This window comes from Macaca thibetana, chromosome 11 (genome assembly GCF_024542745.1).
Source record: "Macaca thibetana thibetana isolate TM-01 chromosome 11, ASM2454274v1, whole genome shotgun sequence".
In the NCBI taxonomy this organism is placed as follows: domain Eukaryota; kingdom Metazoa; phylum Chordata; class Mammalia; order Primates; family Cercopithecidae; genus Macaca; species Macaca thibetana.
Genome location: NC_065588.1, coordinates 24,982,268 through 25,009,229, shown reverse-complemented (window position 1 = coordinate 25,009,229; position 26,962 = coordinate 24,982,268). Strand labels below are relative to the sequence as shown.

The window sequence follows — 26,962 nt, the reverse complement described above, 5'->3', positions numbered from 1 at the left end:
CGCTTGGGTTTTCGCGACTGCAGACAGACTGGGACCAGACGGTTGGAGGCTCCTCCCCAAGGGATGCTGGAGGGGTTGCGTCGTACCCTGCGCCTGGCCCTGGCGCGCGGCCCCGGGTCGTGGTACCCAGCGCCCTACGGTCCGTGCGCCGGGGCTTGGCCACACCGCCCGCTTTCGCGTCCAGCCGTGCGCTCCGTGCCACCGCCGCTCTCTGCAGCCCCGCGTCCCCGCAGCCTCCCCATGGCCAGCCCGCTTCGCTCCGCTGCGGCCCTTGCCCGCCAGGTACCTCGAACCCGGGCGTTTGAGGAAGGGGGGAGGATTGGAACCTGGGTCTCGGTAGCTCGCGGGCCTGGCCGGGCGCCTTGTCGCCGTTTCCTGCACCATCCTCCTTCGCCTCGCCCTCCATTCCGCCTGCAGCGAGGCGTCTCCTCTTCCCCCCATCCCTTCCCGAAATCTGGAGTCCCAGCCTGCAATCTCCGCCTCGGCGAGGTTCCCGCTGTCCAGGTCTAACACTCTCATGGGTGACCCCCTCCGGAGTGCGGCGAGGACCGCCACGGGAGACGTGAGGGTAGCCATGGACTCGCTCTGAGGGAGGAGGCGGGAGCTGAATCTCTGGGCTGCCACACAGCCACATCCTACGTGCCTTTGCCACCCCAAAATATTTTGACCGCAGCCTTCTGCCTCCTTGGATCTCTTTCTTCCCCACCCCCACCCCCGTAGTTATTTAGCAGATTGGGCATTAAAACAAATGTTTGCAGGTTTTCCCAATTAGTCCCGCTTCCCTGTGTCTTTATCTTTTAAATTGCCCCCTAATACCATGAGGTTTGAGGTGTGGGGTGGGTGCTGCAGCATCGGAGGACCCTGCTGGTGGGGAAAATGGTTCACGCCAGTCCCCTTCCCTTTTGCAGGCTTGCTATTGTGCGTCTGTGACTGACAAGACCACGAGGCTGAGCGCGCCCTGGAGATTTTTCTATAAATGGCTTAACACCCCAGTCTAGACTATTTGCTCGGATATAAGGGAGACAATTGTTTTTTTGTTCTTTGCCGGCGAACCCTGGCTCTGTAGGGCTGACCTGGAATGTAACCAGTCTTCCCTGAGCCGGCGGAGGAGGACAAAAACCGCCGCGACCCCGGCAGGGTGGGAAGTGCAGGGCAGCACTCCCAAGACGCGCTTGTTGGAGGTTCGGGCCTGGGTGCTTGGTTGGTTGAGCCTGCTTTTTGTGTTTGCCTGGGTCCTGGAGAGAAGCGCACGGTATCATGGTGAGTGTCATGTAGGTTACCCCGGGCCCCGTTCACCGACCTGCATTTACTTAATGGTGGTTTAATTCTTCTTTCAGGATTGCAGTAACGGATGCTCCGCAGAAGCAAGCATCAGAGAAGGTACCGGAGAAGGAGGATCAAAAGAGGTGGTGGGGAGTTTTAGGGTAAGTTGCTTGTTAGGGGCTAAGTGTCTAGAGCAACATTCAACTGAATAAATCCATTTCTTGTTGAGATTTGGGGAAATTTTCACTGTGTGGGTTACCCAGTTCCTAGGTTGTATTGCCAGACATTTAAAATTCCTCTCTTAGAGGAAAAAAAGCCATTTAGAGAATGACAGTACATTCATCACAACAAAAATTATCTAATAGCTGATTGCTGATTTTATTTTGAGTCATACATTTTTCTTGAAAAATAGTCAATTCGTAAATATTAACCTAGATGTTTATCTGATTCCATACTAAGTACAACCCTTCACTCTACTTGTAGAAAAAGTTAAACTGTGATTTTTCTCTTTCAGCAGCACATAACACTCTACAGTGAAAGTGTTGCATTTTCTTCTTTTCTATCTGAATTGTGGGGTTTATATAGCTCACACTTCAAATAGTGAGAAACAAATAAAGCACGTTGAAAATTGTCCAAAACCAAATGTAAGATATAATATTATTTTTTCTATGAGTCATTATCTCCTATCCTCCCTCCTGGTGGAGGTTTTAACTTCTTTTTCTGCCTAGTGCTGCTCTTCTGCCTGTTTGAGTCACTGTCAATTGTCATCCATAGCACAGAGTGTCCTAATGATCTCACATCCTGGCGGTTCAGAGAGGGAAGGAAACTTGACTCATCAATTTCTCACACATTCAGCTCTCTCACAGCGTGCTAGAGACTGTGCCATGCATTGGCCATCCAAAAGTGAATTCAAGATTAGGTCTCTATTTGCAAGGAATTTTTATTTTATTTTTCTTTCTTCTCTTGCTGTCATCTTAGCAAGGATATTTTAAAAAGTAAAATTAGAATATTGCAATTTCTTTTCTGTTTTTTTGAGACAGGGTCTCACTCTGTCACCCAGGCTGGAGTGCAGTGGCGCAATCTCAGCTCACTGTAATCTCTGCCTCCCAGGTTCAAGTGATTCTCCTGCCTCAGCCTCCTGAGTAGCTGAGATTACAGGCATGTGCCATCACACCCGACTAATTTTGTATTTTTAGTAGAGATGGGATTTTACCATGTTAGCCAGGCTGGTCTCGAACTCCTGGCCTCATGCAATTCACCTGCCTCAACCTCCCAAAGTGCTGGGATTACAGGCATGAGCCACCAAGCCCAGCCTGAAGAATTCTTTGCAAAGAAAAATATCAACTCAAATATAAATACTCATTTTCTTTCTTTTTCTTTTTTTTTGAGACAGAGTCTTGTTCTGTTGCCCAGACTGGAGTGCAGTGGAACCATCAATTAGGGATCACTTTCGGCCTTGATCTCTCAGACTCAAGTGATCCTCTTAGCCTCTCAAGTACCTGAGACTATAGGCTTGCATGCCACCAGGGCCAACTAATTTTGTCATTTTTTTGTAGAGATGAGATCTCCCTGTGTTGCCCAGACTGGTCTCCAACTCCTGGGCTTATGCAGTCTTCCCACCTCGGCCTCCCAAAATGCTGGGTTACAGGCATAAGCCACCAGGCCTGGCCATAAATAATGTTTTTATTGTTAATTTAGATTTCTGTATATTAGGTTTTAGTTAGGGGAATTGCCCGTTGACACTCATGTATTTACACATCAAAACATGAGTTATGGTGGATGTATTCACAGCACATATGTAATAAGGCATGTGTAAAAATGATAGTGATAATTTAGGGAAGAAAAATGGTAGATTTTGTAGACCATCTTGGTTTTTGATATACTTTTCTCTTTTTTTTGATTGATACATAATATGTGTACATATTTATGGGCTGCATGTGATATATTGTTATATGCATAGACTGTGTAATGATCAAGTCAGGGTCTTTGTGGTGTCCATCACCTTGAGTATTTAGCATTCCTATGTGTTGGGAACATTTCAAGTTCTCTCTTCCAGCTATTTAAAAATATGTAAGGCCAGGCACTGTGGCACACCCCTGTTATCCCAGCACTTTGGGAGGCCAAGGCGGGTGGATCACTTGATGTCAGGAGTTTGAGACCAGACTGACTAACATGGCAAAACCCCGTCTCTACTAAAAATGCAAAATTAGCCGGGTGTGGTGGTGCACATCTGTCATCCAGCTACTCAGGAGGCTGAGGCAGGAGAATCGCTTGAGTCTGGGAGGCAGAGGTTGCAGTGAACCAAGATCACGCCACTGCACTCCAACCTGGGTGACAGAACAAGACTCTGTCTCAAAAAAAAAAAAAAATATATATATATATATATACACACACACACACACACACATATATACATATATATACATATATAGAGAGAGAGCCCACATTGTCGTTAACTATAATCACCCTACTCTGCTGTGAACAGTAGAATTTATTGTTTGTATCTAACTGCACGTTTGTACTCACTAACCAACCTCTCTCCCTCCACCTACACCCTCCCCACCCCATGCCATCTTCTGATATCTATCATTCTATTAATACTCTCTACCTCCATGAGATCAACTGTTTTTACTTCTCACATATGAGCGAGAACATGCAATATTTGTTTTTCTGTTTTTTTTTTTTTTCTTTCTGTGTTTGGCTTATTTTACTTACCATAATGACTTCCAGTTCCATCCACATTGCTACAAATGACACAATTTTACTCTTTTTTAAATGGCTGGATAATATTCCATTGTGTATATGCACCACATTTTATTTGTTTGTTGACGGACACTTAAGTCGATTCCACATCTTGACTATTGTGAATAGTGCTGTAATAAACATGGGAGTGCAGATATCCCTTTGGTATATTGATTTCCTTTCCTTTGGAGAATATCCGGTAGTAGGATTGTTGGTTCGTATGGTCATTCTACTTTTAGTTTTTTTTTTTTTTTTTGAAAACTTCATACCATTTTCCATAGTAGATATACTGATTTACATTCTTACCAACAGTGTCTAAGAGTTCTCTTTTCTCTGCATCCTCATCAGCATCTGCTATTTTTTGTCTTTCTAATAATAGCCATTCTAATTGTGGTTGCTTTTGACAGATTTTTCTACCTTTTTGTTAATCTACATCATTTATAACATTTCATATTGCCTTTTGGTTCTCTCTTGGGTAGCTTTCATATTGCTTCTCCCCTCCCCAATTATGATGCAGTTATATTACAATGAGGATGCAGGTTTGCAGCAGGGCCTAGCAATGAGATACGTTGTTACACATCCTGGCGAATCTTTCTGTGGACTCTAGGATCCTCCTCCTTTGAAAGAGGTCAGCCATCTTTTTTTTCCAGTTCCTCCAGCTTCATGTATCTCCACAGAATGCAACACTGCAAATCGGTAGTTCTCTTCATGATCATCTTTATTAGATTTTAAAAGAATATCTCTAAAAGATGAGCATGGTGCCTAAGGCTTTCCAAATGGAGTAAGAATAATACATAGGAACCTAGAATAAAGTTATGAAATGTCCGATACAGTTGTAATGCAGACTTGATTTTTGAAAAGTGTGGCCAATGAAGAGAAGAGCAAATGTGCTATACGATGGTGAGCAAAAGGTGTTGACAGGCCGGGCGTGGTGACTCACCCCTGTAATCCCAGCATTTTGGGAGGCTGAGGCGGGTGGATCATTTGAGGTCAGGAGTTTGAGACCAGCCTGGCCAACATGGTGAAACCCCGTCTCTACTAAAACTACAAAAATTTGCCAGGTGTGGTGACACATGCCTGTAATTCCAGCTACTTGGGAGGCAGAGGCAAGAGAATTGCTTGAACCAGGGAGGTGGAGGTTGCAGTGAGCTGAGATTGCACCACTGTACTCCAGCCTGGGCAATGGAGCAAAAAAAAAAAACAGTGTTGACTGAACCCTGGCTGAAACAGTTCTCAGGTGCTTTCAACAAATTTACACTTCCCTACCCTGAGCCTCCCTATTTCAGAACAAATGATTACCCAACTGCAAACTTTGAATTAGGAAGTTGTTTTTTATATGCCCTGTTTTTGTCCTTATTTCTTGCCATTTCACAATCAGTTATTGTGGCATTCCAGATTCTTCCACAAACATACGATGTGAAACATCCTGACTTCGATGTCATCAGGGAATGTGGAGCATGGGAAAGAGACAGATTAATTATGCAGAAGAAAGTATCATTTGACAAAATATTTTTATTTATCTTTGGAAAGGAAATCTAGAAAAAGAAAATAGTTTTTAAAGAACACGGATAAAAATTGTTTATAAAATTTGTTTCCTTTAGGAAAGGAATTGTTCCCTTAAAACTACATTTCATATCTGCCCCAAACGAGTCACACATCTTCAGCTAATATTGCTTGCTTACGTTTGACCTTTATTCAACTCTATCACCTAGTAATTTAGTATTCCTAGGTAATTTCTCTTTGAGCTCAGGTTAGAAGTTGTTATTTTTAGTTTCCAGAGTTGCAGAATTTTTTTTTTCAAATAGAGGGAAGTTCATGATGAGATTTTGAAGCCACCTAATCGTATATTACTTTGAAAAACTGGATATAGACTGGGCGCGGTAGCTCACACCTGTAATCCCAGCACTTTTGGAAGCCAAGATGGGTGGATCGCCTGAGGTCAGGAGTTTGAGACCAGCCTGGCCAACATGGTGAAACCCTGTCTCTACCCAAAATACAAAAATTAGCGGAGTGTGGTGGCATATGCCTGTAGTCCCAGCTACTTGGGAGGCTGAAGCAGGACAATCACTTGAACCTGGGAGGCGGAGGTTGCAGTGAGCCCAGATCACATCACTGCCCTCCAGCCTGGGTGACAGAGTGAGACTCCGTCTAAAAGAAAAAAACAAAACAAAACTGGATATAGGGCAGTGCTTAGGTACAAATCAGAAAGTTAGAGGTTGCTATTCATATCATTAAGAAATAATGTGTCTTATGAAAGAATGTAGCAGTTTACTGAAATAGAACTCATACCTAGTAATGTAATAATTTTATCTTTAATTGTCGGAAATTTAACTGATATTATGAAGTTCTAATTATAAGAACACTTATTTGAGGTTAAAAATGATCTTATTCTATCACTGCTTTGCCAGTAATTTGATCTCTCTGGAATAGTGGATTATTGTCGGTCCTGTGGGTATTTTAAGGAGAAGTCTCAGAAAACTGAAAATCATGTATGCTGGACCATAATCGTTCTTGTCACCCACTCTCATCTTTCTGTTTTTGTTTTGTGTTTTACTACCCCTCCCCTTTTACTAAGTAGTCTTAGTAGAAGAAAATTTGCATTAAGTTTGTCTTACTGTACTGATATGGCTCCAAATGTTTCTTAGCTCAGGGTCCTCCCCATTCACAGATAAAAGCTAACTAAGGCAAATCAGGTGTTTATTGCCCAAGAGTACTGTGAAACTATTCATGTAATAAGAAATTTGTGTTAGAATTTCACTGTCTTTAAATCCTGAACATCTTCTGTGAGTGTATCTGAAAGCAGGCAGACATCTTCAGTATTTAAGAAACCCTTTGCTATTCTGTATGGTAGGCACTGTGTTAGTTGGGATTCAACTGTGAATACTCTAGCCAGACTTCTTGTCTGAATAGTCCAGAATAGGGGTCGCTAAACTTTCTTTCTTTTCTTTTCTTTTCTTTTTTTTTTTTTTTGAGATGGAGTTTCACTCTTATTGGCCAGGCTGGAGTGCATTGGCGCGTCTCTGCTGACTGCAGCCTCCGCCTGCCAGGTTCAAGCAATTCTCCTGCCTCAGTCTCCCAAGTAGCTGGGATTACAGGCGCCCACCACATGCCCAGCTAATTTTTGTATGTTTAGTAGAGACAGGGTTTCGCTGTCTTTGCCAGGCTGATCTCGAGCTCCTGACCTTTGGTGATCCACCGTCCTCGGCCTCCCAAAGTGTTGGATTTACAGGGTGAGCCACTGCGCCTGGCCTGCTAAACTTTCTTAAATGGCTAGATGTTAAATATTTAGGCTCGAGGGCCATCAGGTTTCTGTTACAACTAGTTGGCTGTGCCGCCATTGAAGATACAAGAATGGTGTGACTACGTTCTAATAACATTTTAATTCCCAAACAGGCCAGCTGGTTGCATTTGATCTGCAAGTAAAGTTTGCCTGACGCCTTACCTCGTCCAGAGGATAACGGGAGAGAAAAGGGATTCAAAGATAAAAATAATTTAGCTGGAATATATTTCTTTAAGTAAACTTATTACACTCAGTAAAGAGTCTTAACATTTTTACTTGAATTAAATAGTGGTAAAACAGGCTGGACACAGTGGCTCACGCCTGTAATCTTAGCACTTTAGGAGTTCAAGGCAGGCAGATTGCTTGACCGCAGGAGTTCAAGACCAGCATGGGCAACACAGTGAGTCCCTGTCTCTAAAAAAAATACTAAATGATAATAATAATGGTAGAACAAAGTCAATTTTTTATTGAAACTTGACATTTTATTGGCATATGACAAAGTAGCATTAGTAGACTAGCTTGAACAGTACAGTAATATTCTGTCCTTAATGCCTTTTGCGTCATTGTAATATGAGCTTTCTGGTTGTTTTAGAATATGTTTTCAGCCTGAATACTATTCTAAAAATATAATTTACTGTCATTCATAACATAACAAATGACTCAGGTAGCTGCAAGGCAGTGAATTAAGCAGAATTAGATCATTTTTAAAATAATGATAAGAGCTGATGATGTAAAGTGAAGGTCTGTATTTAATTTGGGAGGGAAATGCCTATTTTTGTATATTCAAAGAGATGGAGTTTGACATCCCATCACAACTTGTTACAGGTTGAACTTGCCCCTGTTTTTTTTTTTTTTTTTTTTTTTTTTTTTTTTTTTTTTTTTGACACGGAGTCTTGCTCTGTGCCCCAGGCTGGAGTGCAGTGGCGCGATCTCGGCTCACTGCAAGCTCCGCTCCCCCGGGTTCACGCCATTCTCCTGCCTCAGCCTCCCGAGTAGCTGGGACTACAGGCGCCCGCCACCTCGCCCGGCTAATTTTCTTGTATTTTTAGTAGAGACGGGGTTTCACTGTGTTAGCCAGGATGGTCTCGATCTCCTGACCTCATGATCCGCCCGTCTCGGCCTCCCAAAGTGCTGGGATTACAGGCTTGAGCCACCGAGCCCGGCCTGTTTTTTTTTTTTTTTTTAACAGATCAAAAAGTTCCTTCCCTTGTGTTTCTTTTTTTTCTTTTTTCTTTTCTTTTCTTTCTTTCTTTCTTTCTTTTTTTTTTTTTTTAGAAGGAGTCTTGCTCTGTCACCCAGGCTGGAATGCAGTGGCGCGATCTTGACTCACTGCAACCTCCGCTTCCCGGGTTCAAGCGATTTTCCAGCCTCAGCCTCCAGCGTAGCTGGGACTACAGGTGCATACCACCACGCCTGGCTAATTTCTTGTACTTTTAGTAGAGACGGGGTTTCACCGTGTTAGCCAGAATGGTCTCAATCTCCTGAGCTTGTGATCCGCGTGCCTCAGCTTTGCAAAGTGCTGGTCTCCTGTGTTTTTGTCAGCATTCCACAGCTGCTGTAAAGTGTAGTGGTGGTATCGCATGCAATTTGTATACTTAATGTTTGGCCATTTGCAGTGGGCAAACTGGCTGTGTGGGGAGCTGGTGAGATGCTGCTTGTGGGGAGTTGTTTCCTATTACTCTGATTTATCTTTGTTTAAATAAGAGTTCCTTTGTTCACTGTTTCCTCCACACAGAACAGAGGATTTATATCTTAGTGTTCATTCTCAACTTTCCTGTTTTCAAAGAGGAAAACATTTGCCTCGCTCGGCTCATTTCTTCTCCAGTGCACCCGGAGGATTTTGAAGGCTTATGCCAACAATTCTTTGGGGCAGTTGGAGTGTAACCATTGCTAAGTAGCAGTTCAGTACTAATGACACTCATTTTACTTTAACAAATCATTGTGAGTGTTGCCATTTTTTATTAGGGAAAGCATCTCTTTCCTCTTTTCCAAATACTCAACATGAGTCCTATGATGAGAGCGAAAAAGGAGTGAAAAAGGGTTGTGTTCTTTTTTCTTTCTTTTTTTTTTTTTTTTTTTTTTTTTTGAGACGGAGTCTCGCTCTGTCGCCCAGGCTGGAGCGCAGTGGCGCAATCTCGGCTCACTGCAAGCTCCGCCTCCCGGGTTCACGCCATTCTCCGGCCTCAGCCTCCCGAGTAGCTGGGACTACAGGCGCCCGCCACTGCGCCCGGCTCATTTTTTTCTATTTTTAGTAGAGACGGGGTTTCACCATGGTCTCGATCTCCTGACCTTGTGATCCGCCCGCCTCGGCCTCCCAAAGTGCTGGGATTACAGGCTTGAGCCACCACGCCCGGCCTTGTGTTCTTTTTTTGCATCATCTTACCCAATCTGCTATTTTGTCCCTCTTCTATGTATCACTGAAATTTGGTTCTGATATGCTATTAGGCAGTGTACATTGCAGAGATTATGGATAACTGGCCGAATTCTGAATGCAGACATGATTTGTTCAGCTCAGAGTGTTAAATTTCTGTGTTAATTGCCAACATTTAAAAGTCAATTGATTTCCCTTTTTGCCCTCTGTATCATCTAGCCAGCGAATGCTAACTTTTCTTTAAATAGTGATGATTTTTCTTCCCCAGGCTAAAGACCTAATAGTCACACCAGCTACCATTTTAAAGGAAAAACCAGACCCCAATAATCTGGTTTTTGGAACTGTGTTCACGGATCACATGCTGGTGGTGGAGTGGTCCTCAGAGTTTGGATGGGAGAAACCTCATATCAAGCCTCTTCAGAATCTGTCATTGCACCCTGGCTCATCGGCTTTGCACTATGCAGTGGAAGTAAGTACATGGGAATTAAAGAGAGTGACATGCTTGCACTTCACTGTGGGTACTAAATAGCTTCTCCTGCTAAGATAGCTCTTGTGCAGTGTAGGGCTTTATCATATTTACCAGAGGAAGCCGAACATGTCTTTAAAAATTTTCCAGTAGACAGTTGGATTGAAGATAAATCTTAGCAGCTAATTTTTCAGATAATCTTGTATTTTCTGTGATGTCAATAAAAAATTATTTAGAGCAAACAGAAGGGACAGCTGGTGGGAAAATTGGCAATTAAAAAGCCAGCACTGTTGGTATTTTAATAAGTCACCTCTCTTTTTAGATCTTCTAATAATTGAGAAAGAGTCATTGAGGACCATATTATGATTAGATTTTAATGTTCACTCCATGTTTTCATGACCGGCAATAATGTCTAGTTATGCATGTTAAGGAACATGTAATTAAATGTCCTCCTTCAGGCATGAGTTGAAATAATTATAAGCATAAAATGTTTAGAGAATTCTTTCCCTGGTCCTTTTCAGGACACACAGTTAATCAGATGCACAATATATGTCCCATTATCTTGATTCTCATTGTATTTTACTTTTCAATGATTTGGACATCTTTCCCAGAATAATAGGGGTGCTGGAAATAATAATAGTCTTCCTATTAAGTGTTAAAATATGGTAATAGTCTTCCTATTAAGTGTTAAAATATGGTAATAGTAAAATATTAATAGATATAATGATAAAATAATGACTTTTGTTTATTGAATTCCTGTAATACATTCTGTATTGTGTTCCATATAGAATCATCTCATTTAATTACCTTCAGTGAGAAGGCATGTGATTAAGCATTCAGATTCTGAAGTCAGACTTCCTGGGCTCAAATTCAGTCTCAGTTGCTCTGCAGGAACCTTTATGACTTGGGGAATTTAATCATTTGTGCTTTAATTTCTTTATCTATAAAATTGGGGTAGTTATAATACCTATCTTATAGTGATCTCATAAGTATAAAATAAAGTAATTTAAGCATGTACAGTCATGTCTGGCACATAGTGAGAGCCCAGTTGTTAGCAATAATAATTAACCCTTGAAGCAGTGGTCTCATCCATTATAAAAGGAGGCTCAGAAGAGTTGCTTCTTGACTAATATTACACAGCATTAAGGGTGGAGCTGAGGTTCCAATGAGAAGCTTCTTTGTGTTATATAACCCCTAAATGTATACACCAAAATTACTAGGATGCTTTTGCAATTAACTCCTTCAAAATTATAAATTCATATAATTTTGGAAAGATATTCACAGTCCATATATATCCACAAAATGTTGAATTTAGGAATCTAAGTTTCTGTTCCCATCTCTTCCTCTTAGGTCAATTTGAATGAGTTCTTTCATTATTTCCCACAAGCCCTCACCATGTCATAAGGTATAATAAAGAACATGTGAAATAAAGTGCATTCATTTCTTTCTTTCTTTCTCTCTCTCTTTCTTTCTTTCCTTCTTTCTTTCTCTTTATTTATTTCTTTCTTTCCTTTCTTTCTTTCTTTCCTTTCTTTCCAGACAGTCTCGCTCTGTCACCCAGGCTGGAGTGCAGTGGCACGATCATGGCTCACTGCAGCCTCAACCTCCTGGGCTCAAGCAATCCTCCTACCTCAGCCTCCTGAGTAGCTGGGACCACAGACACATGTCACCATGTCTGGCTAATTTTTATGTGTTTTGTTGAGACTAGGTTTTGCTGTGTTGCCCAGACTGGTCTCAAACTCCTGGGCTCAAGCGGTCCTCTTGCCTTGGCTTCTTCAAGTGCTGGGATTACAGCCATGAACCACTGCACCTGGCGATGTGGTTTTAAATTTGAAAGAAAGAATATGTCCAAGCACAAGTCACTGGGTCTCACACTTAATATGCATCAGAATCACCTGGCTACACCTCCAGAGTTTCTCATTTCTAACACGTTTTCAGGTCACGTTAATTTTGTCGCTCCAGGGACCACATTTTGGGAATTGCTGGCCTATGGGAAGTAAATGAGAAGTGATTTAATGTCATTTCTGGAAGTTAAAAAAGATTTTGGTGGTCACTGGTTTTTGAAAACTCTTTGAAGACTGGGTGGGGTGGTTCATATCTGCAACTTCAGCAGTTTCGGGGAGATGGGGTTCTTGGGAAATGAGCCCTCGACCCACTAGATCTGGTGCTATTTCCACGTAGATAATGTCAGAGTCGTTCAAACCAGAGTGCCTCCATCCTGAACAGGGGCTGGGTAAAAAAGGGCTGAGACCTACTGGGCTGCAATATGGTGAGACCCTGACTCTATTAAAACAAACAAACAAACAAACAAAAAAAACCTCCTCTTTGGCCATCTATTTAGATGAGTTGGAATTCATTCTACTTTGATTAGTTTTGCCAATTTAGATTTTTGTAATTAGGGTAGTTTTAAAAAACTCTCAAATTACTGTTATCCTTTGTTAAAAACCAAAATCTTTTATTATTAGTCTTCTGCTTACAATATAAGTAAAATAAGTGTTTTGTATTAATAACTGGATTGTATATTGCATAGTTACCACCATGTGACAAAATTAATAGCTTAAAATTACTAGCATCATTTTAAAATTATTTTTCATGTTTCTAGGGTTGACTAGGATGGCTTGGGGTCTGTCACATGGTTGCTGTCAGTGCCTGGGGTTAGAGTCGGCTTACAGGCTTCCTAACTCGTATAGCACTGGTGGTAGGGTCTCTTAGCATGCTAATGATTCATAATTTGTGTATAATGAACAGCGAGGATGACCAGAGGTCACTTTCATTGCCATCTGGGCTGCAAAACTCAAGGAGTTGAAGGCTCTTCCGGCATTATTTGTTCTCCATGTGGCCTCCTCAGCATGGCGGTCAGAGTAGGCAGCCTTCTTACGTGCTGACCTAGGGCCCAAAATCCGTATGTCTCAGCTGACTGAGCCCAGATGGAAGCTCTATTGCTGTTTACGCCCTAGCCTCAAAATTACTCTTTCAGGAAAAATGGTCCAACTGAGTTTTCCCTCTACTCTCACACCACCACCACAATAGTCAACATAGGAGACTTCTGTGACCAAAGATGTGGGGATTTCTCCCCACCACCGAGCAGTGAATCCCAGCTGGGTGTCCTCCAATTCAATTCCCACACTGTTGTTACAGGAAAGGGGTCCCAATCCAGACCCCACGAGAAGGTTCTTGGATGTTGCACAAGAAAGAATTCAGGGCGAGTCCATAAAGTAAAAGAAAATTTATTAAGAAAGTAAAGGAAAAAAAGAATGGCTACTCCATAGACAGAGTAGCTCTGACGGCGACTGGTTGGCTATTTTAATGGTTATTTCTTGATCATTTGCTAAAGAAGGGGTAGATGATTCATAAATTTTCCAGAAAAGGGATGGGCTATTCCTGGAACTGAGGGTTCCTCCCCCTTTTTAGACCTTGTAGGTTAACTTCCCATCATTGCCATGGCCTCTGTAAATTGTCATGACACTGGTAGGAGTGTCTGTTAGCATGCTAATGCATTATAATTAGCTTATAATGAGCAGCGAGGACAGCCAGAGATCACTTGCATTGCCATATGGGATTTGGCAGGTTTTGGCTAGCTTCTCTACCACATCCTGTTTTATCAGTGGGGTCTTTGTGACCTGTATCTTGTGCCGACCTCCTATCTCCTACTGTGACCTAGAATACTAACATCCTGAGAATGCTGCCCAATAGGTTTCAGCCTTATTTTACCCAGCCGCTAATCAGGATGGAGTCGCTCTGGTCCAAACACCTTTGACATTATCCGCCTGGAAATAGCGTCAGATCCCTTGGGTTGGGGACTCATTCCCCAAGACCCTAACCACCCCCACCCGGCCCAGACACCAGTCACAAGTCCTGGCCTCTGGAATGTCTGACTGACTGGCATCAAGTTGGAGTTCCCATGACCCCCTCTTCTGGTTTGATTAATTTACTGGAGTGGTTCACAAAACTCAGGGAAACACTTAGGTTTAGTGGTTTATTATAAAGGATATTGCAAAGCGTACAGATGAAGCGATGTGTAGGGCGAGGTATTGGGGGACGGAGTGCAGGGCTTCCATGCCCTCCCTGGGTGTGCCACCCTCTAGGAACCTCCATATGTTCCACTATCCGGAAGCTCACTGAACTCATTCTTTTGGGTTTTTATGGAAGCTTAACGTCAATATTCATTCCCCTGGGGTATGAGGCAGGACCCTCACTGGAGAGGGTTTTATATTTTATTTCATTATTTTTAAAATATAAGATTGGGTCTTGCTATGTTGCCTTGGGTGATACTGAATTCCTGGGCCCAAGTGAGCCTTCCACCTCTGCCTCCCAAAGTGCTGGGACAACAGGCATGAGCCACCCAGCGCCTTTGGAGAGGATCTTAGGACTCACAGTCAGAAAGGAGGACAGGAGGTCAGAGAGATTCTGCTTCCTGCCCCTGAGGCCTAACACACCCAGCATTATAACAAAAGACTGTAACAAGGGCTATGGGAGTTACCAGCCAGGAACTGTAAATCACACAGTATTATTTCTGCCTTACTCTTTTCAGTCATGATGGTTACAAAGGCCTGTCCAAGTTCAAAAGGAGGAAAAAAGCACTCCACTTCTTGATGAGGAAGGTCAGGGTTCTGGAAGACCCTGGGGGACTGGAAATATTGTATGGCCATTTCATGGAAAATACAGTCTGTGAGATACATGAGTGATAAATGGGGAGATATAGTGGATGTATCGTTTTCCTCTGAGTGCCAGATTGGGTTCTAGGATTTCACAGGCCAGATATTGAAGTGACTGCGTTGTCTAGGGTATATACCTTGGGGTTCGTCATTTCATGCCAGGAAAATTTAGGACAAAGACTCACACGAGAAGTTTAAGAGTGGAGGTTTACTAGGCAGAAGAGAAAGAGAAACAGCTCTCTCTGTAGAGAGAGAGGGATCTTCGAGTGGAAAAGACCATCCAGCAGCAGATGAGCTGGATTTTATAGTCAGGTTTGAGGAGGAAGTGTCTGATTTACTTAGGGCTAACAGATTGGTTTGATCAGGTATGACGTTTAAATAGCGCACCGGGAAGTCTGGTTGCCCCACCCTAATCTTATTATGCAAATGGGCTTTCCAGTTGATTGGCGCCATCTTGTCTGCTCCTTACTGTACAGGTGGCTGACAAAGAGAAGGGAAGATGGAGCCACCATCTTCAACATGATTGACACAACTGTGGGTATCTATGTCTGCAGCTCGATTTTATAGGCTGCTCTTCGTTAGAAAGGGGCTGCTTTTCATTAAAACAAAAACCGTACTGAGGACTCTCGTACCCTCACTATCTGCAAGTGATTTCTTCTTAACTCCTATATCATCATTATTATAGTGTCATAGGAATCTAGGAAGTGTGATTGCCTTGTGGAGAGAACTTCAGGGTCCCTGGATTTTCTTACCAATCATATTCATTTCATTCCCTGTTTACCTGTTTAATAAATGTTGAGTGGCTACTATGTGCCCAGGACTGTGCAGGGTGCCTGGAATAGGATGGCAAGCAAACCAGCCATGACCTTGCTCTCAAAGAATTGTTTACTTTCTTTCTTTTTTTTCTGAGACAAGGTCTTGCTCTGTCACCCTGGCTGGAGTGCAGTGGCCTGATCTCAACTCACTGCAACTTCCACCTCCTGGCTTCAAGAGATTCTCCTCCCTCAGGCTCCCAAGTAGTTGGGATTACAGGTGCCCACCACCACACCTGGCTAATTTTTGTGTTTTTAGTAGAGACAGGGTTTCATCATGTTGGCCAGGCTAGTCTCAAATTCCTGACCTCAAGTGATCTGCCTGCCTCAGTGCTGAGATTACAGGCATGAGCCACTGCGCCTGGCCTGTTTTCTTTCTTTTTTAACCCCCACATGAAAAGTTAGGCAGGGATTGTATTTCAAAGAGTTTCTTCCCAAATATTGTGGTGAAACATCTATTCCATTTATGTTTCAGGCTTTTTCATAGATATTACTGTTTCTATTAGACTGATAGACTTAGGACATCACATGATTCAATGTCAACCTGACTTTTAAGTTCAATAATAGTTTCATTTTTTAAATGTAAAATTGAATAGGAGTAATATCCTTGAACATGTTTCTCCTCCAATCATTGGACCTATTGAGTCTAGAATCCATTTTATTTTGAGAGCTGCAACTACATGTGGTTTTTGTTAATATCTGAAAGTAATTTTTAATATCTGAAGGTTTCAAATAGTGATAACTGTGAAGGTTTCAAATAGTGGAGGAGAGACGCGAACTGTGAGTAGGGAACGTGGATTAAAGGAAATGAAAAGTTGATAATAGGCACTTCATTTTCAGGTTTAAATAAATATTTAGTGAAATAAAGCATAATTTTAAAAAATGGATAAGACATGTATGTACTATTTAATGTGTACTAATAAATGAATGCTCATAGTTGCCATCCAGATAAAGAAACAGAACAGTTGAACATCACAGAAGCCCTCGCATGTCCCATTCAAATCACAAACTCTGTATCTTTCTACTGGTAACCATTATCCTTACTTTTGTGATAACCTTTCTTGGCTTTCCTTTATGGAGTGTGTGGATTCTTAACATTATAGTTTTTTGTTTATCTTTTTGAACTTAATGTAAATGAAAAAATAAATATATATATTGTGTGTGTGCGTGCATGTGTGTGTGTGCTTGTGCACGTGTGAATACCCCTTATTGTTTGAGTTTAGTATTATGTAAGATCTATCCAGGAAGGACCAACCCTAACATTTATGGGGCCCGGGACCTACGTATAGACAGAGATGACATGGTCCACTCCATATCTCTTCCCATCCCAATTCTGCCCTGTGCTACAAGGGGTCTTGCAGACACTGCATAGATACCCATACCACCTGCAGGCAGATGACCTTTGCCTGTCCTTTGGACTTAGACCTGGGTACCCTACTAGTGGTGTCTGCTCTTGGGATGATAAACCTAAGGAGCCCATCAAGTTTTTTATATATATACATATAATAATACATATTATAATATATATTATATAAATATATTTTATATATATTATATATAATATATATTTGTTTGTTTGTTTGTTTTGAGCTAGAGTCTCTCTTGTTCACCCAGGCTGGAGTGCAGTGGCATGATCTCAGCTCACTGTAATCTCCACTTCCTGGGTTCAAGCAATTCTCCTGCCTCAGCCTCCTGAGTAGCTTAGATTACAGGCATCTGCCACCAATGCCTGGCTAATTTTTGTATTTTTAGTAGAGACTGGGTTTCACCATGTTGGCAAGTGAGCCACTATGACCGGCCTCTTTTTTTTTTTTTTTTTTTTTTTAAGAGACAGGGTCTCACTATGTTGCCCAGGCTGGTCTTGAACTCCTGGCCTCAATAGATCCTCTGTCCTTGGTCTCCCAAAGTGCTGGCTCAGTCATTATGTTCTTTACTGCCATCCATTGCAATATAAAAAGAATAACAGTTTTCCCTCAGAATGTTCTTGGTAAAACAGTAACAATTATTATTTTTATTAAATCTTGGCTCTTGAGCAAATGTCATTTTAATATTCTGTGTGATAAAATAGCAATGTCACATAAAGCACTTTTACATATGTAAGTACTATGGTTGTCTCAAGGAAAAGCAGTTATGTGATTGTTGTGAGTTTGTAAGTGGAACTACTCTTTTCATCGAGCACCGTTTTTACTTGAAAGAACAAAGTATGAATGTGAATGCAGATTTGGCCATTTGGCAGATTTTATTTATTTGTTTATTTTTTTGAGACAAGGTCTTGCTGTGTCACCCAGACTGGGGTGCAGCTCACTGCGGCCTTTACCTCCTGGGCTCAAGTGATCCTCCTACCTCAGCCTCCTTAGTTGCTGGGACCACAGGTGTACTCCACCGTGCCCAGCTAATTTTTAAATTTTTTGTAGAGACGAAGTCTCACCATGTTGCCCAGGCTGGTCTCGAACTCCTGGGCTCCAGCAGTCCTCTCGCTTCAGCCTCCCAAAGTGCTGGAATTGCAGGCGTGAGCCACAGTTTCCAGCTTGCCTTTTCGTATGTTTATTGGGTTGCTAAATATGTTCTTATTTGAAGTGCCCACTTGTTCAAGTTTTTGTTCACTTTTTTATTGCTGTCTTTATAATTTTTTGATGACAAGAAATACATTTAAATTAAAGGCAGTTTTGTCAATCTGCCTTATGTTTGGAATTTGTTGTGTCTTTAAAGACTCTTTTTCTGACCTTATATTATAAAGACATCCTAGAGTATTGATGTTGTCATTCAGAGTTAGGTCTTTAATCCTAGAAGCTGATTTTTGTATGAAGTAGGAGCCCAATTTTTTTCCACCTATGTATACCCAGTTTTCCCAGGACCATTTAAAAAGACAGTTCTTTCCCTTCTGATATGTCACGATGATACCTTTGTCATGTACACATGAGTTTGCTTCTGGATCTCTGTTTGTGTTCAGTTGTTTTACTTGGCTGCATAAATGCCACAGTCTTGGTCTCTCAGTCATTATAATGAGCCTTGCCTGCTAGGAAAGGTCCTTCCACTTTGTTCTCCAAGAGCACCTTGGATATTCTTGGTCATTTTCTTTCCATGTAATTTGTAGATTTAGTTTATCAAGTTGATAAACTTTTGTCATGCAGGTTGTTAAAAGAAAATAAAATGCCCTAATGTGATTTTTTTTTTTTTTCATTTGGATTACATTGAATACCTAAATCAATTTGGGGAAAATCAATATCTTTATAATATTGAGGCTTTTTATCCATGAGCATGAAATTGCTTTCTACATTAATAATTTGGTAAAGTTTTATGTTTTCCTTATGGATCTTTCACTTCTTTTGTTAGATTTTTCTCCACTTAAGTAGTCTATCTTTTAATTCTACTGTAAATAGTGTTTTTATTTTCTAACTGCTGCTGTTACATAGGAATCTAATTTTGCATCGGGCCAGCTTGCCTAAACAGTTGATTTCCAAAGATTTATCTGTCAGATTTTCTGGGTTCTCTATCTCTGTAATTGTATCATCTGTGTTTTATGATCTATGACAGTTATATTTTTTCATCTCCAAGCTGATATTTTAAATTTCATTATTCTTGCTTTATACTGGTTGTACATACTTAAAGTAGTTGCAGTAGGCAATTTGCGATGTTCCCAATTTGATAAGGAAAGCCTTTACATTTTACCATTAAGTATAACATTTGTTGCGAGTTTATTACAGCTGTCCTTTGTCACTCAGGGAAGTTATCTTTGTTTTTTAGTTATCTAGGAAACTTTAAAAAATCATAAAAGTTAGTTTAATTTTATCAGATGCATTTGCTACATCTAATGAGATGATCATATAATTTTTTCCCCCATAAACTCTTAATATAATGAATCACATTAATTGATTTTTTAGAATGTTAAACCAATCTCCATTTCTGGGATGAATTCAACTTGACATGTTGTATTAGCCTTTTGTATATCTTGCATCTATGTTACTGAATGAGATTATCATAATCTTTACATGTATTTTGAAGCCATGTCATTAAGTGCATACAATTTTTATTAAATTTTTAGTTGACAAATAATTGTATTTATTTATGGAATACAATGTAGTGTTTTGATATATGTTTACATTGTAGAGTGACTAAATCAAGCTAATTAACACACTCAACACCGCACATATTTATCATTTCTTGTGGTGAGAACATTTGAAATTTAATCTCTTAGCAGTTTTGAAATACATGATACATTATTATTAACTATAGTCACCATGCTGTCCAATAAGTCTTGAAAACGTATTCCTCCTGTCTAATTGAAATTTTGTTCTCTTTGACCAACATCTCCCAATTCCCCAACCCCTAGACTCCTCTGGTAACCGCCATTCTACTCTCTACTTCTCTGCTTCCATCATTTTGACTTTCTCAGTCCACATATAAGTGAGATTGTGCAGTATTTGTCTTTCTGCACTTGACTTGTTTCACTTAGCGTAATGTCCAACAGGTTCCTCATGTCACTGTAAATGACAAAATTTTCTTTTTTATAGCTAAATAACATTCCATTGTGTATACATACCACATTTTCTTTATCCATTCATCTGTTGGTGGACAGTCAGGTTGCTTCTATATCTTGGCTATTGTGAATAATGCTACAGTAAACATGAGAGTACAGATACCTCATACTGATTTCAATTCCTTTGGATGGGGTCCCCAAACCCTGGGCTATGGACCAGCAGTGGTGTGTGGCCTGTTAGGAACTGGACCGCACAGTAGGAGGTGAGCAGCTGCGGGTGAGCATTACCACCTGAGCTCCATCTCATCTCAGATCAGTGGCAGCATTAGGGTCTCACAGGAGCATGAACCCTATGGCGAACTGTGCATTGCAGGGATCTAGGTTGTGTGCCTTTATGAAAATCTAATCCCTGATGATCTGAGGTAGAATAATTTCACTTGGCAAACCTCCCCACGCTCATCCCTGTGGAAAAATTATCTTCCACAAAACTACTCCCTGGTGCCAAAAAGTTGGGGACCTCTGCTTTTGGATATATACCCAGAAGTTGGATTGCTGAAGCGTATGGTAGTTCTATTTTAATTTTAATTTAATTTAGTTTAATTAATTTTTTGCACCTAGGTTGGAGTGCAGTAGTGCAATCATAGCTCACTGCAGCTTCCAATTCCTCACCTCAAGCCATCCTCCCAACTCAGCCTCCCAAAGTTCTGGAATTACAGGAACAAACCATCTCACCCAGTCTTATCTTTAGTTTTTGAAAGAATCTCAATAAGTTTTCCATAATGACTGTACTAATTTACACCACTACCCTCAATGTACAAGGGTTCTCACATCCTCACTAATACTTATCTTTTATCTTTTTGATAATAGCCACTCTAAGTATGTATAGTTTTAAAATTATGAAGTTTAAATTGAACCTTAGGAAGTTGCCGCTCTGTTGCCAGGCTAGAGTGCACTGGTGTGATCTCGGCTCACTGCAATCTCCGCCTCCTGGGTTCAAGCAATTCTCCTGGCTCAGCCTCCCAAGTAGCTGGGACTACAGGCACACACTACCATTCCTGGCTAATTTTTATATTTTTGGTAGAGATGGGTTTCACCATGTTGGCCAGGCTGATCTCAAACTCCTGACCTCAAGTGATCCAACAGCCTTGGCCTCCCAAAATGTTGGGATTACAGTCGTGAACCATCGCACGACTTGAAGTTGCCTTTTTTATCTTCAGTAGGGCTTCTTGGCTTAAAGTCTTTTGTTTTATAAATAGTAATGGAACCTTGCCAGTTTTATTTTAGAAATTATTTGCAGGTCAGGTGCACTGGCTCATGCCTGTAATCCCAGCACTTTGGGAGGCCGAGGCAGGCAGATCACTTCAGCCTGGGAGTTTGAGACCAGCCTGGGCAACATGGCAAAACCTCGTCTCTACAAAAAATACAAAAAATTAACTTGGGTGTGGTGGTGCGCACCTGTAGTCCCAGCTACTCTGGAGGCTGAGGTGGGAGGATTGCTTGAACCCAGGGGGTAGAGGTTGCAGTGAACAAAGATCTTGCCACTGAAGTTCATTCAGCCTGGGTGACAGAGAAAAACTCTGTCTCAAAAAAAGAAAAAAATAATAAATAATAAAAAAGAAAGTATTTGCATGATGTATCTTTTTCCGTCTTTTTGATTCAGATACTGTCAGCTGAGTCCAATCTAACAAACTTATCTTTTAACTGAAGCTTTAGTCCTCTTATATTTAATAAACCAATAATATATTTGTACTTAAATAAAACATCTAATTTTGTGCTTTTTAATTATACATGATTTGTATTTCTTTTTTTCTCACTTAAGTTTTTAGGGTATACATCTTTAAAGGCCTTACTTTTCCTTATCATTCAGTTTAACTTATTTTCTAATTTCCATTTTTGTTCTATGACCTATGGTTTATTTAGTGGTGGATTTATTTTCCAAAATATGGATGGCATCCAGTCATATTTTTGGTACTGATTTCTGGCTTATCTTGTGGTTGGAAAATGTGTGAATTCTACAGCTGGTCTGTGTAAGAGTTCTCTCTATGTCAGTTAGGGAAGTTTGTTGTTCCTATTGTTCATATCTTCCATATCTTCACTAAGGGTTAGCCTGTTTGTTCTATAAATTACTTAGAGAACCTGTGTTAAATTTTCCCACTAAAATTATTGATTTTTCTCTTTTCTCTGTATTTATCAGTATGTATCTACTGAAGTCTTTTCAAATCCCTGCTCAGTGGTTTGTTGGGGACAGCACTTTGTTTGAGGGAGGTGACATGGCCTATAGTACATAGTATGGTCTTGAGCTGCTTGATTTCTGTGATTTAGGGACTGAACCAGCTCTAGTCACATCTGGATTATCTACTATCCAGCATTCAAATGAACAAGATTAAATGAAAGGATATGGGGGTACTCTTTGGGGGCCACGGTGCCACAAGGCCTTTGGTTTCAATCTCCATTGCCTAGGGAATTAACCTGTGCTGTGTGATTCTAGAGTTTTCTTCCTGCTCCCTTAAATAACGCCTAAATGTGTTATTCAGCAGTGTGGCTCCTGCTAAGCAGAGGAGAACTCGGAATTCCTACCAAATTCTGATAATAAAACAACTTTCCCCCACCTCAACCATTGTTTTTACCAGTCCAGTCAACTGTTAGCTTTCCTGGATTCAATGATCTCAAGTTGAGGTCAAGGTCAACAGCTTTATGGGATGAATAATATGAGCACCCATAGGAAAGTCAGTCTCTTGAACACAGGGGTTGTTTTCGTGTAGTTACCCTCTAAGATTTTTTCTGTTTTATCTCCAGTTATTTGAAGGATTGAAGGCATTTCGAGGAGTAGATAATAAAATTCGACTGTTTCGGCCAAAACTCAACATGGATAGAATGTATCGATCTGCTGTGAGGGCAACTCTGCCGGTATGTAAATGTAGGAGTTTCTTTTGTGTTTCTTTTAATGTAATGAGTCATGTTGTTGACCACCAAATAATAATTTCTGAATAGTTAGATAAATATTCAGTCAAACCATATGAACCGTATGAACATTAACATTATTTCTGATCTACTTTAGTTAGGTAAAAATACAAGAAAATGGCCGGGCACGGTGGTTCACTCCTATAATCCCAGCACTCTGGGAGACTGAGGTGGGCAGATCACTTGAAACCAGGAATTCGAGACAGCCTGGCCAACATGGTGAAACCCCATGTCTGCCAAAAATACAAAAATTAGCCGGTTTTGGTGGCACATACCTGTGGTCCCCTCTACTTGGGTGGCTGAGGCATGAGAATTGCTTGAACCTGGGAGGTGGAGGCTGTGGTGAGCCAAGATAATCACATCACTGCCCTCCAGTCTGAGCCACAAAGCGAGACTCTGTCAAAACAACAAAACAAAACAAAACAAAACAAACAAAAAAACCAAGAAAATAAGATCATTTGGCAATTCCACAATTTTTTTAATCAGTGTCTGTGGGGGATTCATATGCATGTGAGAGATGAAAGAATAAGGAAGAAAAATGTATCTCAAACTAAAATAACATTTGAAGACCACATGAAATTAATATTGAAAATGGAAAATATGGTGTGCAGCACAGGTAATTTGGGGATATTTTTGCCTAATTGCTTTAGATGCTAGCAAGATATAGTAACTTAATTATTTCGATATTTTATCTTAAGTAATGTTTTGAGATAAAAAGATATCAAAACAGTTTCTCATGGCCATTGAATCGTGGCTGTCACAGTGTTTGTTATGGAGCAGAAATCATTGTAAGATGGGTTAGATTTTTTTTTTTTTTTGAGACAGTCTTGCTCTGTCATCCAAGCTGTAGTGCAGTGGCACAGTCTCGGCTCACTACCGAGTTCCTCCCGGGTTCAAGTGATTCTTGTACCTTAGCCTCCTTAGTAGCTGGGATTACAGGTGCATGCAGCCATGCCCAGCTAATTTTTTATTTTTATTCTTAGTGGAGACATGATTTCACCATGTTAGCCAGTCTGGTCTTGAACTTCTGGCCTCAAGTGATCTGCCTGCCTCTGCTTCCCAAAATGCTGGGATAACAGGCATGAGCCGCCATGCCCAGCTTCAGGGATTTAGCCCAAGCTACGCATTCAGGAAGCCCGAGGACAGCTAAATCCAAGTGCTCTTCATTCCTCTGCCTATTTTTGTAACCCGCATTTCACCCACCTCCTTTGGAGGCTATAATATGGTAGCAGAGGGGAAATTAAGGTAAATTCTTTGGACTAGGTCATAGTTTCGCTCTTCTACCCATTACAGCTAGATCACTGGGAAAAGATCTTTAAAATGGGGCCAGAAGGAAAGGGAAGTAATATTTGTTATACATCAATTTTACTACCAACTGTGTTATGTGGTTTCACAATCCTTATCTGTGTAATCACAGCAGTAAAGCATTGCTAAGAAGGTTATTCGTTGTACAGTTTATTAGTGCCTTTGTACAGAGAAGAAAACAGTCCAGAGAGATTAAATGACTTGTCTGGAGTCACACAGAGCAAACGGACAGGGCAAGAAATTAGATCCAGGTTTTTTTTATTTGTGGTCAAGTTCTCTTCTCACTGAATTCTGTCTCTAGACAGCAATACCAGGGGCTGAGGCAGGTGCTGCAGGGTTCACCTATGTGATTGGCAGTCCCAGTTTCTATAACATTACTATACTACTATTGCTGTTACAGGTTAATATTTAAATAGGCAAATTCTGACATCATGAACTTTACTCAGATGCTTATAACTGACTCATTTCTACCTTAGGTAACCCATCACATCTCTGAAAGTACATTTCTCTGCCTTGGAAGTGAGCAGAGACTATTTAAATTATTTTATAAAGTATCACCCATCTAGTAGATGTAATTTTTTTTCTTTAGAAATGAAGTGCTCTTTGCGTTTGCCCATTTTCCTATTGGGTTATCTATCTCTTCACTGACTTTGGGGACATCCAAATATACATACCAGTTAAAATCCTTTGTTGATCATGCTACCAATAACTTCACCCTGTTTGTTGCTTTCACATCTTTTGAAGAATAGAAGTCCTTAAGTTTCAAATAGTCACATTTTATCCATTTTTTCCTTTATGATTTGTGTTTTACATCTCCTACTTAGGAATCCTTTCCTACCTTAAGATCACAGAGATATTTTGTGCTTTTTAATAAAAGTCTTAGTATTTTGTCACATTTAAGTATAATCATCCAACCAGAATTGATTTGGGGATATGGTAAGAGGTAGGGATCTAATTTCTTATCTTTCACATGTAGCTGGCTCATCATCCCATCACAATTTTTGGGGGGAAAATCACAGAAAAAATGGTTTGGTTTTATTATTACTTAAAAAGCTTTTTCTATTGGTACCATAAATTTACATATTTATGAGGTACATGTGATGTTTTCATGCATGCATATAATGTGTAATGATTAGAATAAATATGAAATAAATAAATAAAAATTGGACCGGGTGCGGTGGCTCACGCCTGTAATCCCAGCACTTTGGGAGGCCAAGGTGGGTGGATTACGAGGTCAGGGGTTTGAGACCAGCCTGACCAACATGGTGAAACCCCATCTCTACTAAAAATACAAAAATTAGCTTGGCATGGTGGCGGGTGCCTGTAATCCCAGCTACTCAGGAGAATTGCTTGAACCCAGGAGGCGGAGGTTGCAGTGAGCCGAGATCATGCCACTGCACTCCAGCCTGGGCAAAAGAGCAAGACTCCATCTAAAATAAATAAATAAATAAATAAAAATTAGGATAATTAGGATATCCATCACCTCAAACGTTTCTTATTTCTTTGTGTTGGGATTATTATTACTTTTTTTTTTTAACAGTCTAAATGCTTCAGTGAGGATCATTATTGTCACATTATGAGAAAATTCTGTCATTTGTTATGTTTTTCATTCTTTCAGGTATTTGACAAAGAAGAGCTCTTAGAGTGTATTCAACAGCTTGTGAAATTGGATCAAGAATGGGTCCCATATTCAACATCTGCTAGTCTGTATATTCGTCCTACATTCATCGGAACTGAGGTGCAAACTGATTCCTTATTTTGGGGTACTTTGCTGGGCAAATTATTATTGGAGGTAGCAAACATTTTCTGTAAAGAGCCAAATAGTAAACATTTTTCGGCTTTGTGGCCATATAATTTCTAATAAGAAATTAGATCCCTACCTTTTACTGTACCCCAAAATCAATTATAATTCGATTGTATACTTAAATGTGACAAAATACTGAGATGTTTATTAAGAAATACAAAATATCTCTGGTAGGTAGGAAATGAATTTTTTTTTTTTTTTTTTTGAGACAAGATCTCTCTCTGTTTTTATTTTTATTTTTATTTTTTTCCACTTTGTTGCTTAGGCTGGGGTGCACTGATGTGATCATGGCTGACTGCAGCCTTGACCTCTTGGGCCCAAGTGATCCTCCTGCCTCAGCTTCCCTAGTAACTAGTACTACAGGCATGTGCCACCATGCCTAGCTAATCTTTAAATTTTTTATAGAGATGATGTCTCACTCTATTGTCCTGGCTGGTCTCAAACTCCTGGCCTCTAGCAATCCTCCCACCTTGGCCTCCTAAAGTGCTGGGATTACAGGCGTGAGCCACTTCACCTGACCAGAAAGAATTCTTAAACTCTGCCATTTCAGTACTAAAGCAGCCACAGACAGCACATAAATGAATAAATGCAGTGCTGTTTGCCTTGCCCGATTAAGACTAGTCATGATTTTCTAAGTTTACAAGTGCAGTGCCTCCCATTGTGGCAGCACTTCTCTGAGGTAGAAATGGTTTTAAAATTTCGGGGAGGGAGAGCTGCTACTTTTCATTTTCCTAAAGTCTTGGAATTACTTGGCACGGAGTGAGAATGGAGAAAAATGGTGAAAATAAAGTTCACATAGAAAAATGGTGAAAATAAAATTCACAGT

General features: G+C 40.7%; 1 protein-coding gene across 3 annotated transcripts in view; it reads left to right on the top strand.

Annotated features, from left to right (window-relative positions):
• The window catches only part of BCAT1 (branched chain amino acid transaminase 1), a 137,447-nt gene that overhangs the window by 44,719 nt on the left and 65,766 nt on the right, over positions 1–26,962 (top strand). Inside the window, exons 1-6 of one of the 3 annotated variants that reach the window (XM_050746723.1) lie at positions 478–568; positions 909–1,260; positions 1,338–1,424; positions 9,925–10,125; positions 22,863–22,973; positions 25,951–26,070. In XM_050746723.1, coding sequence (XP_050602680.1) covers positions 1,258–1,260; positions 1,338–1,424; positions 9,925–10,125; positions 22,863–22,973; positions 25,951–26,070 — 522 coding nt within the window. In that variant the 5' untranslated portion in view covers positions 478–568; positions 909–1,257. Of the gene's footprint in view, positions 1–70; positions 283–477; positions 569–908; positions 1,261–1,337; positions 1,425–9,924; positions 10,126–22,862; positions 22,974–25,950; positions 26,071–26,962 lie in introns of those variants that run through there. The other 2 variants (XM_050746721.1, XM_050746722.1) reach the window with 2 other exon arrangements.